The sequence below is a fragment of the Ranitomeya variabilis genome, chromosome 2 (assembly GCF_051348905.1).
Source record: "Ranitomeya variabilis isolate aRanVar5 chromosome 2, aRanVar5.hap1, whole genome shotgun sequence".
NCBI lineage: Eukaryota > Metazoa > Chordata > Amphibia > Anura > Dendrobatidae > Ranitomeya > Ranitomeya variabilis.
In genome coordinates, this window is record NC_135233.1 from 5,147,069 (window position 1) to 5,166,107 (window position 19,039).

General features: G+C 47.3%; 1 protein-coding gene across 1 annotated transcript in view; it reads right to left on the reverse strand.

The window, feature by feature from the left end:
- The window catches only part of DNPH1 (2'-deoxynucleoside 5'-phosphate N-hydrolase 1), a 45,821-nt gene extending 27,106 nt beyond the window's left edge, over positions 1-18,715 (reverse strand). The window contains exon 1 of the mRNA XM_077292196.1: positions 18,521-18,715. Coding sequence (XP_077148311.1) covers positions 18,521-18,701 — 181 coding nt within the window. The 5' untranslated portion in view covers positions 18,702-18,715. The remainder of the gene's footprint in view (positions 1-18,520) is intronic.
- Positions 18,716-19,039: the final 324 nt, after the last annotated feature.

The following is a 19,039-nucleotide window of genomic DNA, read 5'->3' on the forward strand; positions in this document are numbered from 1 at the left end:
ATTTATAGGATGGAGGCCAGGTGAAGAGGCCGCTCTGCTGTGGCTTCTGAGTGGATGGTTTCTCTGTAGATATCATGTACAGAAGTTGGCTGTGGTCTGACAGGTGCGTTTGTGGGATGACTATGAGGGCGCTGACATCTGCCAGGTTCAGATCTGTAATGGCGTAATCTACTACACTCCTCCCTACATGGGAATTTAGTGTATACCTTCCTAAGGAGTCACCCTTGCTTCGTCCATTAAGGCTATGAAGTCCTAAACTTCTACATACGTTCAGGAGCTTTCTGCCACTTTTGTTGACTGTACTGTCATAGCTGTTTCTCTCAGTATGTACAGGGTCTTGGCAGTCATTCTCTGCTCCAAGTATGTAGATGTTTCCATCCGTGGTCAGGAAGTCTCTCTCTCTCCCTGTTCTTGCATTGAGGTCTACAAAGATGAGAACTTTGCCCAGGGCCTGATAATGGGCGGCTTCTCTTTGTAAGATCTCGAAGCAGTCTGGATTGAAGTAGGGGGACTCCGGCGGTGGTATATAGGTGGCACAGAGGTGGACATCAGACTGACAGGTGAGGATGGAGCTGCTGATTCTGATCCATATGTGGCTGCCTCCTTTCTTCACCGGTTTGATGTACGGGTGGAGCTCCTCTTTATACCAGATCAATACTCCTCCTGAGCCCCGGCCCTGTTTGGTGTTTTTATTTTTCTGGGCATGGACCGAGAATTCCTTGTAGCCAATAAGCACCAGGGATTCGTTTTCGGCTCTGGTCCATGTTTCCAGGAGGATCTGAATGTCTGTATTTTTCAGTCTTTGTATAAAATCAGGGTCCTTTGTTTTAGATCCAAAGGTTGAGGCGTTGAGACCCTGAATATTCCAGCTGCTGATTGTAAGTGAAGACATTCTTCTGTGTATTTTGTGTGATTATACCTTGTAATGAATATGGCTTTGTGGGACAAACTGGATTTCTGACTGTTTTATAGAAGTGCTTGGTTCCATCCAGTCACATTAGTCTGCTGCACAGTGCATTGAGCAGGTTCTTTATCTCATCCCTATCTCTGCTCTGCATGTGTCTGTGCGGGCTCGGTGGTCTCCTCCGTGGAGGTCTCCTCCTCCGATGGTCTGACACTGGGTGAAGAGCTTTGTTTCCAGCTTCAGGAGGTAGCATTGGGATTTTCTGCTTTCGTTCTCGGGGGTCTTTCAGTGTGATTATGGCCACTTTTGAATCCAGGCCTGGGGTTTCTGTTTAGCACGATGTCCTTCAGCTCTTTGGCCAGGAGGCTGACCCCTGACTGGTGTTTATGGAGAGGTGTTCTGCCTGTATATATACACCCCCTGTCCCTGGTCACAGTGTGTGTGTGTGTGTGTGTGTGTGTGTGTGTATGTATATATATATATATATATATATATATATATATATATATATATATATATATACACACACACACACACACACACATACCGTATTTACCGGCGTATAAGATGACTTTTTAACCCCTAAAAATTGTCCCAAAAGTCGGGGGTCGTCTTATACGCCAGGTACGGCATGTGGAGGGAGCGATCCTGGATGTTCCCAGGGTCTGAAGGAGAGGAAACTCTCCTTCAGGCCCTGGGATCCATATTCATGTTAAAAATAAAGAATAAAAATAAAAAATATGTATATACTCACCCCTCCGAGAAGCCTGGCTGTCACCGCTGCAAGCGTCTGCCTCCGTTCCTAAGAATTGCAGAGCGTGAAGGACCTTCGATCACATCACGGTCAGGTGAGCGGTCACAGACCAATCACAGGACTGCGACGTCATCGAGGGTCCTTCATGCTCTGCAATTCTTAGGAACGGAGGCAGACGCTTGCAGCGGTGACAGCCAGGCTTCTCGGAGGGGTGAGTATATACATATTTTTTATTTTTATTCTTTATTTTTAACATGAATATGGATCCCAGGGCCTGAAGGAGAGTCTCCTCTCCTTCAGACCCTGGGAACCACACGCCGTATAAGATGACTGGGCGTATAAGATGACCCCCGTCTTATACAGCGGGCATATCCCAAATTCCATATTTTATATGGAAAAGTTAGGGGTTGTCTTATACGCCCAGTCGTCTTATACACCAGAAAATACTGTGTGTGTATATATATATATATATATATATATATATATTTATTTATTACACATACATACACCGTGCCTACAAGTAGTATTCAACCCCCTGCAGATTGCTGTTGCTCAGTTACATTTTTATAAATTTTAAACATAAAAGTGTGGGTCAATTATTATTCAACCCCTAGGTTTAATATTTTGTGGAATAACCTTTGTTTGCAATTACAGCTAATAATCGTCTTTTCTAAGACCTGATCAGGCCGGCACAGGTCTCTGGAGTTATCTTGGCCCACTCCTCCATGCAGATCTTCTCCAAGTTATCTAGGTTCTTTGGGTGTCTCATGTGGACTTTAATCTTGAGCTCCTTCCACAAGTTTTCAATTTGGTTAAGGTCAGGAGACTGACTAGGCCACTGCAACACCTTGATTTTTTGCCTCTTGAACCAGGCCTTGGTTTTCTTGGCTGTGTGCTGTGGGTCGTTGTCTTGTTGGAAGATGAAATGACGACCCATCTTAAGATCCTTGATGGAGGAGCGGAGGTTCTTGGCCAAAATCTCCAGGTAGGCCGTGCTATCCACCTTCCCATGGATGCGGACCAGATGGCCAGGCCCCTTGGCTGAGAAACAGCCCCACAGCATGATGCTGCCACCACCATGCTTGACTGTAGGGATGGTATTCTTGGGGTCGTATGCAGTGCCATCCAGTCTCCAAACGTCACGTGTGTGGTTGGCACCAAAGATCTCGATCTTTGTCTCATCAGACCACAGAACCTTGAACCAGTCAGTCTCAGAGTCCTCCAAGTGATCATGAGCAAACTGTAGACGAGCCTTGACATGACGCTTTGAAAGTAAAGATACCTTACGGGCTCGTCTGGAACGGAGACCATTGCGGTGGAGTACGTTACTTATGGTATTGACTGAAACCAATGTCCCCACTGCCATGAGATCTTCCCGGAGCTCCTTCCTTGTTGTCCTTAGGTTAGCCTTGACTCTTCGGACAAGCCTGGCCTCGGCACGGGAGGAAACTTTCAAAGGCTGTCCAGGCCGTGGAAGGCTAACAGTAGTTCCATAAGCCTTCCACTTCCGGATGATGCTCCCAACAGTGGAGACAGGTAGGCCCAACTCCTTGGAAAGGGTTTTGTACCCCTTGCCAGCCTTGTGACCCTCCACGATCTTGTCTCTGATGGCCTTGGAATGCTCCTTTGTCTTTCCCATGTGACCATGTATGAGTGCTGTTCACAAGTTTGGGGAGGGTCTTAAATAGTCAGAAAAGGCTGGAAAAAGAGATAATTAATCCAAACATGTGAAGCTCATTGTTCTTTGTTCCTGAACTACTTCTTAATACTTTAGGGGAACCAAACAGAATTCTGGTGGGTTGAGGGGTTGAATAATAAATGACCCTCTGAAAAGACTTTTCACAATTTAAAAAAAAAAAATAAAGAAATAACATTCTTTTTTGCTGCAGTGCATTTCACACTTCCAGGCTGATCTACAGTCCAAATGTCACAATGCCAAGTTAATTCCAAATGTGTAAATCTGCAGGGGGTTGAATACTACTTGTAGGCACTGTATATGTATACAGCCCCTGGTCACACAGTGTATATATGTATATATATATATACATATATATATATATATATATATGTGTGTATGTGTGTATGTGTGTATGTGTGTATGTGTGTATGTATATATATATATATATATATATATATATATATATATATATATACACATACACACACACACAGTGGGGCAAAAAAGTATTTAGTCAGTCAGCAATAGTGCAAGTTCCACCACTTAAAAAGATGAGAGGCGTCTGTAATTTACATCATAGGTAGACCTCAACTATGGGAGACAAACTGAGAAAAAAAAAATCCAGAAAATCACATTGTCTGTTTTTTTAACATTTTATTTGCATATTATGGTGGAAAATAAGTATTTGGTCAGAAACAAACAATCAAGATTTCTGGCTCTCACAGACCTGTAACTTCTTCTTTAAGAGTCTCCTCTTTCCTCCACTCATTACCTGTAGTAATGGCACCTGTTTAAACTTGTTATCAGTATAAAAAGACACCTGTGCACACCCTCAAACAGTCTGACTCCAAACTCCACTATGGTGAAGACCAAAGAGCTGTCAAAGGACACCAGAAACAAAATTGTAGCCCTGCACCAGGCTGGGAAGACTGAATCTGCAATAGCCAACCAGCTTGGAGTGAAGAAATCAACAGTGGAAGCAATAATTAGAAAATGGAAGACATTCAAGACCACTGATAATCTCCCTCGATCTGGGGCTCCACGCAAAATCCCACCCCGTGGGGTCAGAATGATCACAAGAACGGTGAGCAAAAATCCCAGAACCACGCGGGGGGACCTAGTGAATGAACTGCAGAGAGCTGGGACCAATGTAACAAGGCCTACCATAAGTAACACACTACGCCACCATGGACTCAGATCCTGCAGTGCCAGACGTGTGCGACTGCTTAAGCCAGTACACGTCCGGGCCCGTCTGAAGTTTGCTAGAGAGCGTTTGGATGATCCAGAGGAGTTTTGGGAGACTGTCCTATGGTCTGATGAAACCAAACTGGAACTGTTTGGTAGAAACACAACTTGTCGTGTTTGGAGGAAAAAGAATACTGAGTTGCATCCATCAAACACCATACCTACTGTAAAGCATGGTGGTGGAAACATCATGCTTTGGGGCTGTTTCTCTGCAAAGGGGCCAGGACGACTGATCCGGGTACATGAAAGAATGAATGGGGCCATGTATAGTGAGATTTTGAGGGCAAACCTCCTTCCATCAGCAAGGGCATTGAAGATGAAACGTGGCTGGGTCTTTCAATATGACAATGATCCAAAGCACACCACCAGGGCAACGAAGGAGTGGCTTCGTAAGAAGCATTTCAAGGTCCTGGAGTGGCCTAGCCAGTCTCCAGATCTCAACCCTATAGAAAACCTTTGGAGGGAGTTGAAAGTCCGTGTTGCCAAGCGAAAAGCCAAAAACATCACTGCTCTAGAGGAGATCTGCATGGAGGAATGGGCCAACATACCAACAACAGTGTGTGGCAACCTTGTGAAGACTTACAGAAAACGTTTGACCTCTGTCATTGCCAACAAAGGATATATTACAAAGTATTGAGATGAAATTTTGTTTCTGACCAAATACTTATTTTCCACCATAATATGCAAATAAAATGATAAAAAAACAGACAATGTGATTTTCTGGATTTTTGTTTCTCAGTTTGTCTCCCATAGTTGAGGTCTACCTATGATGTAAATTACAGACGCCTCTCATCTTTTTAAGTGGTGGAACTTGCACTATTGCTGACTGACTAAATACTTTTTTTTTGCGTGTGTGTGTGTGTGTGTGTGTGTGTGTGTGTGTGTGTGTGTGTGTATATATATATATATATATACACACACACACACACACACACACCCACACCCTGTCCCTGGTCACACAGTGTATGTGTATATTATATATATATATATACATATACACACACACACACACACACACACACACACACTAGCTGTACTACCCGGCTTCGCCCGGGGTAATAACTGCTGTTAGCAAAATAGAATGTGTTAAAAATTTATTCTGCACAAAAAAAACACAAAACAAATAAATAGAAATGTAATTATTAAAAGGCAAAAACTAAGCTAATAGAAGCATTTTACAACATATATTTTAACACCAGAGATATTCCACACAGATTTAACTAAATTGGCCAAGTAATGTGAAGTAATCTTCTACTACTTATTCGAGAGCCTTTTGATAAACGACATTCTTAGTTTTTCCTTCAGGTGCAAACAGATTTTTGGCTGTTCCAACTCCTGAACAGGCCACATAAAGTTGACCATGAGAAAAGCATGGAGATTGTAAATCTAAGCTAGCTGAAGAGCCCGGCGTTGCCTGGGCATAGTAAATATCTGTGGTTAGTTATAGCACCTCACTTCTCTTATTTTCCCATCACGCCTCTCATTTTCCCCATCACATCTTTCATTTTCCCCCTCATCTCTCATTTTCTCCCTCACACCTCTCATTTTCCCCCTCACTCCTCTCATTCCCCCCTAACACTTGTCATTTCGACCTCACATCTGTCATTTTCCGATCACTCCACTATTTTCCCTCACTTCTCTCATTTTGCACTCACACCTTTTCATTTTCACCTCACACCTCTCATTTTCACCTCAGTATATACATGTTTGTCATCTCCCTTATATATAGTATACACCTGTATGTCATCTCCTGTATATAGTATAGTATATACCTGTATGTCATCTCCCCTGTATAGTATATACCTGCTGTGTGTCATCTCCCCTGTATATACCTGTATGTCATCTCCTCCTATATATAGTATATACCTGTATGTCATCTCCTCCTGTATATAGTATATACCTGTGTCATCTCACCTATATATAGTATATATCTGTGTGTCATCTCCTCCTGTATATAGTATATACCTGTATGTAATCTCCTCCTATACATAGCATATACCTGTATGTCATCTCCTCATGTATATACTATATACCTGTAGGTAATCTGCTCCTGTATATAGTATATACCTGTGTGTCATCTCCTTCTGTATATAGTATATACCTGTATGTCATCTCCCGCTGTATGTAGTATGTACCTGTATGTCATCTCCTCTATATAGTATATACCTGTGTCATCTCTCCTGTAAATAGTATATACCTGTGTCATCTCCTCCTGTATATAGTATATATCTGTATGTCATCTCCTCCTGTATTAGACCTCGTTCACACGTTATTTGGTCAGTATTTTTACCTCTGTATTTGTAAGCTAAATTGGCAGCCTGATAAATCCCCAGCCAACAGTAAGCCCACCCCCTGGCAGTATATATTAGCTCACACATACACATAATAGACTGGTCATGTGACTGACAGCTGCCGGATTCCTATATGGTACATTTGTTGCTCTTGTAGTTTGTCAGCTTATTAATCAGATTTTTATTTTTGAAGGATACCAGACTTGTGTGTGTTTTAGGGCGAGTTTCGTGTGTCAAGTTGTGTGTGTTGAGTTGCGTGTGGCGACATGCATGTAGCGACTTTTGTGAGATGAGTTTTGTGTGGCGACATGCGTGTAGCAACTTTTTGTGTCTCGAAATGCATGTGACAGGTTAGTGTAGCAAGTTGTGTGCAGCAAGTTTTGCGCATGGCGAGTTTTGCGCGTGGCGAGTTTTATGTGTGGTGCCTTTTGAGTATGTGCAAGTTTTGTGTGAGGCAACTTTTGCATGTGTTGCAACTTTTGTGCATGTGGCAATTTTTCCGCGTGTGCAAGTTTTGCGTGTGGCGAGTTTTCCATGAGGTGAGTTTTGCACGTGTGGCGAGTTTTGCATGTGGAGAGTTTTGCGCGTGGCGAGTTTTATGTGTGGTGCCTTTTGAGTATGTGCAAGTTTTGTGTGAGGCAACTTTTGCATGTGTTGCAACTTTTGTGCATGTGGCAATTTTTCCGCGTGTGCAAGTTTTGCGTGTGGCGAGTTTTCCATGAGGTGAGTTTTGCACGTGTGGAGAGTTTTGCATGTGGAGAGTTTTGCGCGTGGCGAGTTTTGAGCGGCGACGTTTGTGTTTCTACTTTTATGTGGCGAGGTTGGTGTATGTGTGGTGAAATGTGCGCTGAGGGTGGTATATGTGTTCGAGCACGTGGTAGTGTGTGGCGCATTTTGTGTGTTCATATCCCCGTGGTGGTGTGGTGATTATCCCATGTCGGGGCCCCACCTTAGCAACTGTACAGTATATACTATTTGGCGCCATCGCTCTCATTCTTTAAGTCCCCCTTGTTCACATCTGGCAGCTGTTAATTTGCCTCCAACACTTTTCCTTTCACTTTTTCCCCATTATGTAGATAGGGGCAAAATTGTTTGGTGAATTGGAAAGCGCGGGGTTAAAATTTCACCTCACAACATAGCCTATGACGCTCTCGGGGTCCAGACGTGTGACTGTGCAAAATTTTGTGGCTGTAGCTGCGACGGTTCAGATGCCAATCCCGGACATACACACATACATACATACACACATTCAGCTTTATATATTAGACTAGATGGCAGCCCGATTCTAAAGAATCGGGAGTCTAGAATCCATATATACTTTATTTATTCAAATGTAAGAATAATACAATTAATAAATAATAGTAAGAAAGAACAAAAAATGGCTGCACTCACCAGCTCTTGACAATTCTTGACAGTACGGCACATTTCTGATTGGTCGCTCGCGGCAGGCGGCAACCAATCAGAAAAGTGCCGCGCACCACGAAGGCATATATCTTTGTCCACCCTGAGCGGGTGTAGGACGCTGGTGACGTCACTTATCTCCGGACATTATCTCCGGACAAAGCCACGGAAGTTGGCACAAATTGCCGGAAGTAGTATTCTAGGCAATTATATATTAGATTTTAATGTTACCAGTGTTTACCTTTGAACGTTTATATTGTATTGTCCTGTCACCAGCCATGTGTACGATTATCGGCCGAAAGCCTCTCTGGAACCAATAATCACCCCATGTAAAGGGATCTTTATAAGTTAAAGATTCAGAATACTATGACTTTTATCATATCCTGAACAGTCAAGTTTTTTATGAACCGTTAAGGTTTTCTGGTTGAAGTAAAAAAAACTCTGAGTGTTTACAGTTTGAAACCATAAAATGTTGAAAAATTATGTCATTCTTGAGTATATCACTCAATGGTGCTCATAAACGTGTCAAATTTGATCTATAATATACGTTACTTTAATCTTTAATATACTTAAGAACAGGGCCCCAGACATCACACAGGGGGTCTGAAACACCGCACAGTGGTCCAAAATATCGCTGTGCTCTGCCTGGGGCCCCATATGCTGCCTGGGGCCCCTGTGCTCTGCCTGGGGCCCCATATGCTGCCTGGGGCCCCTGTGCTCTGCCTGGGGCCCCGTGCTCTGCCTGGGGCCCCGTGCTCTGCCTGGGGCCCCTGTGCTCTGCCTGGGGCCCCTGTGCTCTGCCTGGGGCCCCTGTGCTCTGCCTGGGGCCCCATATGCTGCCTGGGGCCCCTGTGCTCTGCCTGGGGCCCCATATGCTGCCTGGGGCCCCTGTGCTCTGCCTGGGGCCCCTGTGCTCTGCCTGGGGCCCCGTGCTCTGCCTGGGGCCCCTGTGCTCTGCCTGGGGCCCCGTGCTCTGCCTGGGGCCCCTGTGCTCTGCCTGGGGCCCCTGTGCTCTGCCTGGGGCCCCATATGCTGCCTGGGACCCCTGTGCTCTGCCTGGGGCCCCATATGCTGCCTGGGGCCCCTGTGCTCTGCCTGGGGCCCCATATGCTGCCTGGGGCCCCTGTGCTCTGCCTGGGGCCCCATAGGCTGCCTGGGGCCCCTGTGCTCTGCCTGGGACCACTGTGCTCTGCCTGGGGCCCCATATGCTGCCTGGGGCCCCTGTGCTCTGCCTGGGGCCACTGTGTTCTGCCTGGGGCCCCATATGCTGCCTGGGGCCCCTGTGCTCTGCCTGGGTGTAGGACACTGGTGACGTCACTTATCTCCGGACATTAGCTCCGGACAAAGCCACGGAAGTTGGCACAAATTGCAGGAAGTAGTATTCTAGGCAATTATATATTAGATGTATACAGCCCCTGTCCCTGGTCACACAGTGTGTATATATATATGTATACAGCCCCTGTCCCTGGTCACAGTGTGTATATATATATGTATCCACCCCTGGTCACACAGTGTGCGTGCGTGTGTGTGTATATATATATATATATATATATATATATATATATATATATATATATATATATATATATACACATATAATTGCCTAGAATACTACTTCCTGCAATTTGTGCCAACTTCCGTGGCTTTGTCCGGAGCTATTGTCCGGAGCTAATGTCCGTAGCTAATGTTCGTAGCTAATGTTCGTAGCTAATGTCCGGAGATAAGTGACGTCACCAGTGTCCTACACCCAGGCAGAGCACAGGGGCCCCAGGCAGAGCACAGGGGCCCCAGGCAGAGCACAGGGGCCCCAGGCAGAGCACACACCAAATCGGAGGCCGAGGGGCCCCGCCCACCAAATCGGAGGCCGAGGGGCCCCGCCCACCAAATCGAAGGCCGAGGAGCCCCGCCCAACAAATCGAAGGCCGAGGGTCCCCGCCCACCAAATCGGAGGCCGAGGGTCCCCGCCCACCAAATCGGAGGCCGAGAGTCCCCGCTGTTGTGATTTTGCTTTTTGCTCCCTCTAGTGGTCATTAGTGATTTGACTCTGGAGCTTCTGTCTTTTCCTATATCCTCACCTGGGCCGTTAGTTCAGGGGCGTTGCTATATAAGCTCCCTGGACCTTCAGTTCAATGCCTGGCATCGTTGAAATCAGAGCTAATCTGTTGTGCTCTTGTCCTATGATCCTGGTTCCTGTATTTCAAGCTAAGTCTGCTTCATTGCTTTTTGCTTTTGTTTTGTTTGGTATTTTTGTCCAGCTTGTTCCAATCTGTATCCTGACCTTTGCTGGAAGCTCTAGGGGGCTGGTGTTCTCCCCCCGGACCGTTAGACGGTTCGGGGGTTCTTGAATCTCCAGCGTGGATTTTTAATAGGGTTTTTGTTGACCAGATAAGTTATCTTGCTATATTCTGCTATTAGTAAGCTGGCCTCTCTTTGCTGAACCTGGTTCATTTCTGTGTTTGTAATTTCCTCTTACCTCACCGTTATTATTTGTGGGGGGCTTGTATCTTGCTTTGGGGTCCCTTTCTCTGGAGGCAAGAGAGGTCTTTGCTTTCTTCTCCTAGGGGTAGTTAGATTCTCCGGCTGGCGCGAGTCATCTAGCGATCACCGTAGGCATGATCCCCGGCTACTTCTAGTGTTGGCGTTAGGAGTAGCTATTTGGTCAACCCAGTTACCACAGCCCTATGAGCTGGATTTTTGAATCTCGCAGACTTACACGTTCCTCTGAGACCCTGTCCACTGGGGTCATAACAGTATGCCAGGCCAGTATTAAATGTTTAATGCATTGCAGAAGTGGGATTATAAGAAAGAAAATTTTGAGGTTTTTTTTTCCCTCTCTCATTTTTTTTTTTTTTTTTCTTTTCCCCTTTACCTCAGAGTGGCTTAAGCTTGCTGCAGACATGAATGTCCAGACCTTGATTACAAGTGTGGACCAGCTTGCCGCTCGTGTGCAGAGTATACAAGATTATGTTATCAGAAATCCTAGGTCTGAACCCAAGATTCCGATTCCTGAACTGTTTTCAGGAGACCGATTTAAGTTTAGGAATTTCAGGAATAATTGTACATTGTTATTTCATTCTTACGGGGTGACCCTCAAGATTGGGCTTTTTCGTTGGCGCCAGGAGATCCGGCATTGGCTGATATTGATGCGTTTTTTCTGGCGCTCGGTTTACTTTATGAGGAACCCAATCTTGAGATTCAGGCAGAGAAAGCCTTGCTGGCTATGTCTCAGGGCCAGGACGAGGCTGAGGTGTATTGCCAAACATTTCGGAAATGGTCCGTGCTGACACATTGGAACGAGTGTGCACTGGCCGCTAATTTCAGAAATGGCCTTTCTGAGGCCATTAAGAATGTGATGGTGGGTTTTCCCATTCCCACAGGTCTGAATGATACCATGTCCCTGGCTATTCAAATTGACCGACGGTTGCGGGAGCGCAAAACCGCAAATTCCCTCATGTTGTTGTCTGAACAGACACCTGATGTGATGCAATGTGATAGAAAAACCGCAAATTCCCTCATGGTGTTGTCTGAACGGACACCTGATTTGATGCAATGTGATAGAATCCTGACTAGAAATGAGCGGAAAATTCATAGACGCCGGAATGGCTTGTGCTACTACTGTGGTGATTCTACACATGTTATCTCAGCATGCTCTAAACGTATATCTAAGGTTGTTAGTCCTGTCACCGTTGGTAATTTGCATCCTAAGTTTATTCTGTCTGTAACTTTGATTTGCTCACTGTCATCTTATCCTGTCATGGCGTTTGTAGATTCAGGTGCTGCCCTGAGTCTTATGGATCTCTCATTTGCTAAGCGCTGTGGTTTTACTCTTGAACCATTAGAAAATCCTATCCCTCTTAGGGGTATTGATGCTACGCCATTGGCAGAAAATAAACCGCAGTATTGGACACAGGTTACCATGTGCATGACTCCTGAACACCGCGAGGTGATACGTTTTCTCGTTCTACATAAAATGCATGATTTGGTTGTTTTGGGGCTGCCATGGTTACAGACCCATAATCCAGTCCTTGACTGGAAGGCTATGTCAGTGTCTAGTTGGGGCTGTCGTGGTATTCATGAGGATTCCCTGCCTGTGTCTATTGCTTCTTCTACGCCTTCGGAAGTTCCGGAGTATTTGTCTGATTATCAGGATGTCTTTAGCGAGTCCAGGTCCAGTGCATTGCCTCCTCATAGGGAATGTGACTGTGCAATAGATTTGATTCCAGGCAGTACATTTCCTAAGGGAAGACTTTTTAATCTGTCGATACCTGAACATACCGCTATGCGTTCATATATCAAGGAGTCTCTGGAGAAAGGACACATCCGTCCGTCTTCTTCCCCTCTTGGTGCGGGATTCTTTTTTGTGGCTAAAAAGGACGGATCTTTGAGGCCTTGTATTGACTATCGGCTTTTAAATAAGATCACTGTCAAATTTCAGTATCCTTTGCCGCTGTTGTCTGACTTGTTTGCCCGGATTAAAGGTGCCAAGTGGTTTACCAAGATAGACCTTCGTGGTGCGTACAACCTTGTGCGCATTAAGCAAGGAGATGAATGGAAAACCGCATTCAATACGCCCGAAGGTCATTTTGAGTACTTGGTGATGCCTTTTGGGCTCTCTAATGCCCCTTCAGTTTTTCAGTCCTTTATGCATGACATTTTCCGGAACTATCTGGATAAATTTTTGATCGTTTATCTGGATGATATTCTGTTTTTTTCTGATAATTGGGACTCGCATGTGGAGCAGGTCAGGATGGTCTTTAAAATTTTGCGTGAAAATTCTTTGTTTGTCAAGGGCTCAAAGTGTCTTTTTGGTGTACAGAAGGTTTCCTTTTTGGGGTTCATTTTTTCCCCTTCTGCTGTGGAGATGGACCCAGTCAAGGTCCGAGCTATTCTTGATTGGACTCAGCCCTCGTCAGTTAAGAGTCTTCAGAAGTTCTTGGGTTTTGCTAACTTCTACCGTCGTTTTATCGCTAACTTTTCTAGCATTGTGAAACCTTTGACGGATATGACCAAGAAGGGCTCCGATGTGGTTAATTGGGCTCCTGCTGCCGTGGAGGCTTTCCAGGAGTTGAAACGTCGGTTTACTTCGGCGCCTGTTTTGTGCCAGCCTGATGTCTCGCTTCCCTTTCAGGTTGAGGTGGATGCTTCAGAGATTGGAGCAGGGGCCGTTTTGTCGCAGAGAGGCCCTGGTTGCTCTGTTATGAGACCTTGCGCCTTTTTCTCTAGGAAGTTTTCGCCTGCGGAGCGAAATTATGATGTGGGCAATCGGGAGTTGTTGGCCATGAAATGGGCATTTGAGGAGTGGCGTCATTGGCTCGAGGGTGCTAAGCATCGTGTGGTGGTCTTGACTGATCACAAAAATCTGATGTATCTCGAGTCTGCTAAACGCCTGAATCCTAGACAGGCCCGCTGGTCATTGTTTTTCTCCCGTTTTGACTTTGTTGTCTCGTATTTACCAGGTTCAAAAAATGTGAAGGCCGATGCTCTTTCCAGGAGCTTTGTGCCTGATGCTCCTGGAGTCGCTGAACCTGTTGGTATTCTTAAGGATGGTATTATCTTGTCAGCTATTTCTCCAGATCTGCGACGTGTGTTGCAGAGATTTCAGGCTGATAGGCCTGATTCTTGTCCACCTGACAGACTGTTTGTGCCTGATAAGTGGACCAGCAGAGTCATTTCCGAGGTTCATTCCTCGGTGTTGGCAGGTCACCCAGGAATTTTTGGCACCAGAGATCTGGTGGCCAGATCCTTTTGGTGGCCTTCCTTGTCTAGGGATGTGCGGTCATTTGTACAGTCCTGTGGGACTTGTGCTCGAGCTAAGCCTTGCTGTTCTCGTGCCAGCGGGTTGCTCTTGCCCTTGCCTGTCCCTAAGAGACCTTGGACACATATCTCCATGGATTTCATTTCTGATCTTCCGGTGTCTCAAGGCATGTCTGTTATCTGGGTGATATGTGATCGCTTCTCCAAGATGGTCCATTTGGTTCCTTTGCCTAAGCTGCCTTCCTCTTCCGATCTGGTTCCTGTGTTTTTCCAGAACGTGGTTCGTTTGCACGGCATCCCTGAGAATATTGTGTCACACAGAGGATCCCAGTTCGTTTCCAGATTCTGGCGATCCTTTTGTAGTAGGATGGGCATTGACTTGTCGTTTTCGTCTGCTTTCCATCCTCAGACTAATGGACAGACGGAGCGAACTAATCAGACTTTGGAGGCTTATTTGAGGTGTTTTGTCTCTGCTGATCAGGACGATTGGGTGACCTTCTTGCCGTTGGCTGAGTTTGCCCTTAATAATCGGGCTAGTTCCGCCACCTTGGTTTCGCCGTTTTTCTGCAACTCTGGTTTCCACCCTCGTTTTTCTTCGGGTCATGTGGAACCTTCTGACTGCCCTGGGGTGGATTCTGTGGTGGATAGGTTGCAGCGGATCTGGAATCTTGTGGTGGACAACTTGAAGTTGTCACAGGAGAGGGCTCAGCGCTTTGCCAACCGCCGCCGCGGTGTGGGTCCCCGACTACGTGTTGGGGATTTGGTGTGGCTTTCTTCCCGCTTTGTTCCTATGAAGGTTTCCTCTCCCAAATTTAAACCTCGTTTTATTGGTCCTTACAAGATATTGGAAATCCTTAATCCTGTATCCTTTCGCCTGGATCTTCCTGTGTCGTTTGCTATCCACAACGTGTTTCATAGGTCCTTGTTGCGGCGGTACGTTGTGCCTGTGGTTCCTTCTGCTGAGCCTCCTGCTCCGGTGTTGGTTGAGGGCGAGTTGGAGTGCGTGGTGGAGAAGATCTTGGATTCTCGTCTCTCCAGGCGGAGGCTTCAGTACCTGGTCAATTGGAAGGGCTATGGTCAGGAAGATAATTCCTGGGTGGTCGCCTCTGATGTTCATGCGGCCGATTTAGTTCGTGCCTTTCACGCCGCTCGTCCTGATCGCCCTGGTGGTCGTGGTGAGGGTTCGGTGACCCCTCACTAAGGGGGGGGTACTGTTGTGATTTTGCTTTTTGCTCCCTCTAGTGGTCATTAGTGATTTGACTCTGGAGCTTCTGTCTTTTCCTATATCCTCACCTGGGCCGTTAGTTCAGGGGCGTTGCTATATAAGCTCCCTGGACCTTCAGTTCAATGCCTGGCATCGTTGAAATCAGAGCTAATCTGTTGTGCTCTTGTCCTATGATCCTGGTTCCTGTATTTCAAGCTAAGTCTGCTTCATTGCTTTTTGCTTTTGTTTTGTTTGGTATTTTTGTCCAGCTTGTTCCAATCTGTATCCTGACCTTTGCTGGAAGCTCTAGGGGGCTGGTGTTCTCCCCCCGGACCGTTAGACGGTTCGGGGGTTCTTGAATCTCCAGCGTGGATTTTTAATAGGGTTTTTGTTGACCAGATAAGTTATCTTGCTATATTCTGCTATTAGTAAGCTGGCCTCTCTTTGCTGAACCTGGTTCATTTCTGTGTTTGTCATTTCCTCTTACCTCACCGTTATTATTTGTGGGGGGCTTGTATCTTGCTTTGGGGTCCCTTTCTCTGGAGGCAAGAGAGGTCTTTGTTTTCTTCTCCTAGGGGTAGTTAGATTCTCTGGCTGGCGCGAGTCATCTAGCGATCACCGTAGGCATGATCCCCGGCTACTTCTAGTGTTGGCGTTAGGAGTAGCTATTTGGTCAACCCAGTTACCACAGCCCTATGAGCTGGATTTTTGAATCTCGCAGACTTACACGTTCCTCTGAGACCCTGTCCACTGGGGTCATAACACCCCGCCAACCAAATCGGAGGCCGAGGGTCCCCGCCCACCACATCGGAGGCCGAGGGTCCCCGCCCACCACATCGGAGGCCGAGGGTCCCCGCCCACCACATCGGAGGCCGAGGGTCCCCGCCCACCACATCGGAGGCTGAGGGTCCCCGCCCACCACATCGGAGGCCGAGGGTCCCCGCCCACCACATCGGAGGCCGAGGGTCCCCGCCCACCACATCGGAGGCCGAGGGTCCCCGCCCACCACATCGGAGGCCGAGGGTCCCCGCCCACCACATCGGAGGCCGAGGGTCCCCGCCCACCACATCGGAGGCCGAGGGTCCCCGCCCACCAAATCGGAGGCCGAGGGTCCCCGCCCACCAAATCGGAGGCCGAGGGTCCCCGCCCACCACATCGGAGGCCGAGGGTCCCCGCCCACCACATCGGAGGCCGAGGGGCCCCGCCCACCACATCGGAGGCCGAGGGGCCCCGCCCACCAAAAGTGAGTGCGGCCGCAAAAGTAAGGGCGCCCCCGGGTGCAAAAGTAAGGGCGCCCCCGGGTGCAAAAGTAAGGGCGCCCCCGGGTGCAAAAGTAAGGGCGCCCCCGGGTGCAAAAGTAAGGGCGCCCCCGGGTGCAAAAGTAAGGGCGCCCCCGGGTGCAAAAGTAAGGGCGCCCCCGGGTGCAAAAGTAAGCGCGCCCCCGGGTGCAAAAGTAAGCGCGCCCCCGGGTGCAAAAGTAAGCGCGCCCCCGGGTGCAAAAGTAAGCGCGCCCCCGGGTGCAAAAGTAAGCGCGCCCCCGGGTGCAAAAGTAAGCGCGCCCCCGGGTGCAAAAGTAAGCGCGCCCCCGGGTGCAAAAGTAAGCGCGCCCCCGGGTGCAAAAGTAAGCGCGCCCCCGGGTGCAAAAGTAAGCGCGCCCCCGGGTGCAAAAGTAAGCGCGCCCCCGGGTGCAAAAGTAAGCGCGCCCCCGGCCCCGGGTGCAAAAGTAAGCGCGCCCCCCAGTCCCGTGTGTGAAAAGTGCTGCTGTAAAGCTGGTAGCGCTGTTCAAGCACCATGTATTTCCTTCAGGAAATGCCCATCTAATATATAATTGCCTAGAATACTACTTCCTACAATTTGTGCCAACTTCCGTGGCTTTGTCCGGAGCTAATGTCCGGAGCTAATGTCCGGAGCTAATGTCCGGAGCTAATGTCCGGAGCTAATGTCCGGAGATAAGTGACGTCACCAGTGTCCTACACCCAGGCAGAGCACAGGGGCCCCAGGCAGCATATGGGGCCCCAGGCAGAGCACAGCGATATTTTGGACCACTGTGCGGTGTTTCAGACCCCCTGTGTGATGTCTGGGGCCCTGTTCTTAAGTATATTAAAGATTAAAGTAACGTATATTATAGATCAAATTTGACACGTTTATGAGCACCATTGAGTGATATACTCAAGAATGACATAATTTTTCAACATTTTATGGTTTCAAACTGTAAACACTCAGAGTTTTTTTTACTTCAACCAGAAAACCTTAACGGTTCATAAAAAACTTGACTGTTCAGGATATGATAAAAGTCATAGTATTCTGAATCTTTAACTTATAAAGATACCTTTACATGGGGTGATTATTGGTTCCAGAGAGGCTTTCGGCCGATAATCGTACACATGGCTGGTGACAGGACAATACAATAGAAACGTTCAAAGGTAAACACTGATAACATTAACATCTAATATAGAATTGCCTAGAATACTACTTCCGGCAATTTGTGCCAACTTCCGTGGCTTTGTCCGGAGATAATGTCCGGAGATAAGTGACGTCACCAGCGTCCTACACCCGCTCAGGGTGGACAAAGATATATGCCTTCGTGGTGCGCGGCACTTTTCTGATTGGTTGCCGCCTGCCGCGAGCGACCAATCAGAAATGTGCCGTACTGTCAAGAATTGTCAAGAGCTGGTGAGTGCAGCCATTTTTTGTTCTTTCTTACTATTATTTATTAATTGTATTATTCTTACATTTGAATAAATAAAGTATATATGGATTCTAGACTCCCGATTCTTTAGAATCGGGCTGCCATCTAGTATATATATATATATATATATATATATATATTCTGAAAAAGCAGGCAGCACTCCAGTTTTCAAGAAAATATGCAGGACTTTAATGAACCCCCATGTCTCAGCAACGTTTCGGCTCAACTGAGCCTTTCTCAAGCCTTGCTGCCTGCTTTTTCAGAATATTGATTGGAGACGACCGGTGGTCTATGGGCATTGCACCTGAAGCTAAGTATAGGAGTTGTGCTGTTCCAATTTTTGGGTACTATATATATATATACATACATACACACACACATACAGCCCCTGGTGAGAGAGAGAGAGAGAGAGAGAGAGAGAGTGTGTGTGTGTGTATATATGTATACAGCCCCTGGTCACACAGTGTATATATATATATATCTATACACCCCCTGCCCCTGGTCACATTCACACCCGGGTGTCAGGACTTCACTCCTCAGGCGGCTTCTGAACGGGAAGTGTCTGCAGCCCCCGGCGCCGCCATGTTTCTGGCTGTATACCGGTTTCTGAGATCTCCGGGCTGCCGATGTGTTCTGTCAGCACCGTCCCGTAGCGCTGCAGGCGCCGGATGATCTCCGCGTACACCGCCCGGTCCTCTCTGCCGCCTCGGATGCTCCCGCAGAAATACAGCGACAACGCCGCCATGGTGTGTAGTCGCCGGTCACGTGATGGGAGGAGCATGCTGAGCGCGCCAACTCAGTCACATGACAGGGCGGGGCCAGGGCGCCCTCTGAGGAGATGGGTGACTGAAAGAAGGCGGGAAAATAAAACAAACTGTCCATCTGAGGTAAAGGATGACAAGACGATGGCGAGAAGAGACAGGAGACGAGACAATGAAGAGACAGGAAAGGAGACAGTGAGGAGAAGAGACAGGAGACGAGAGGAGACCGCGAAGTGATAAGAGAAGAGACAGACAGAAGAGACAGGAGACGAGACAGCGAGGAGTAGAGACAATGAAGAGACAGTGAGGAGAGGAGACTGAAGAGAAGACAGCGAGAATAAACAATGACAAGAAGAGA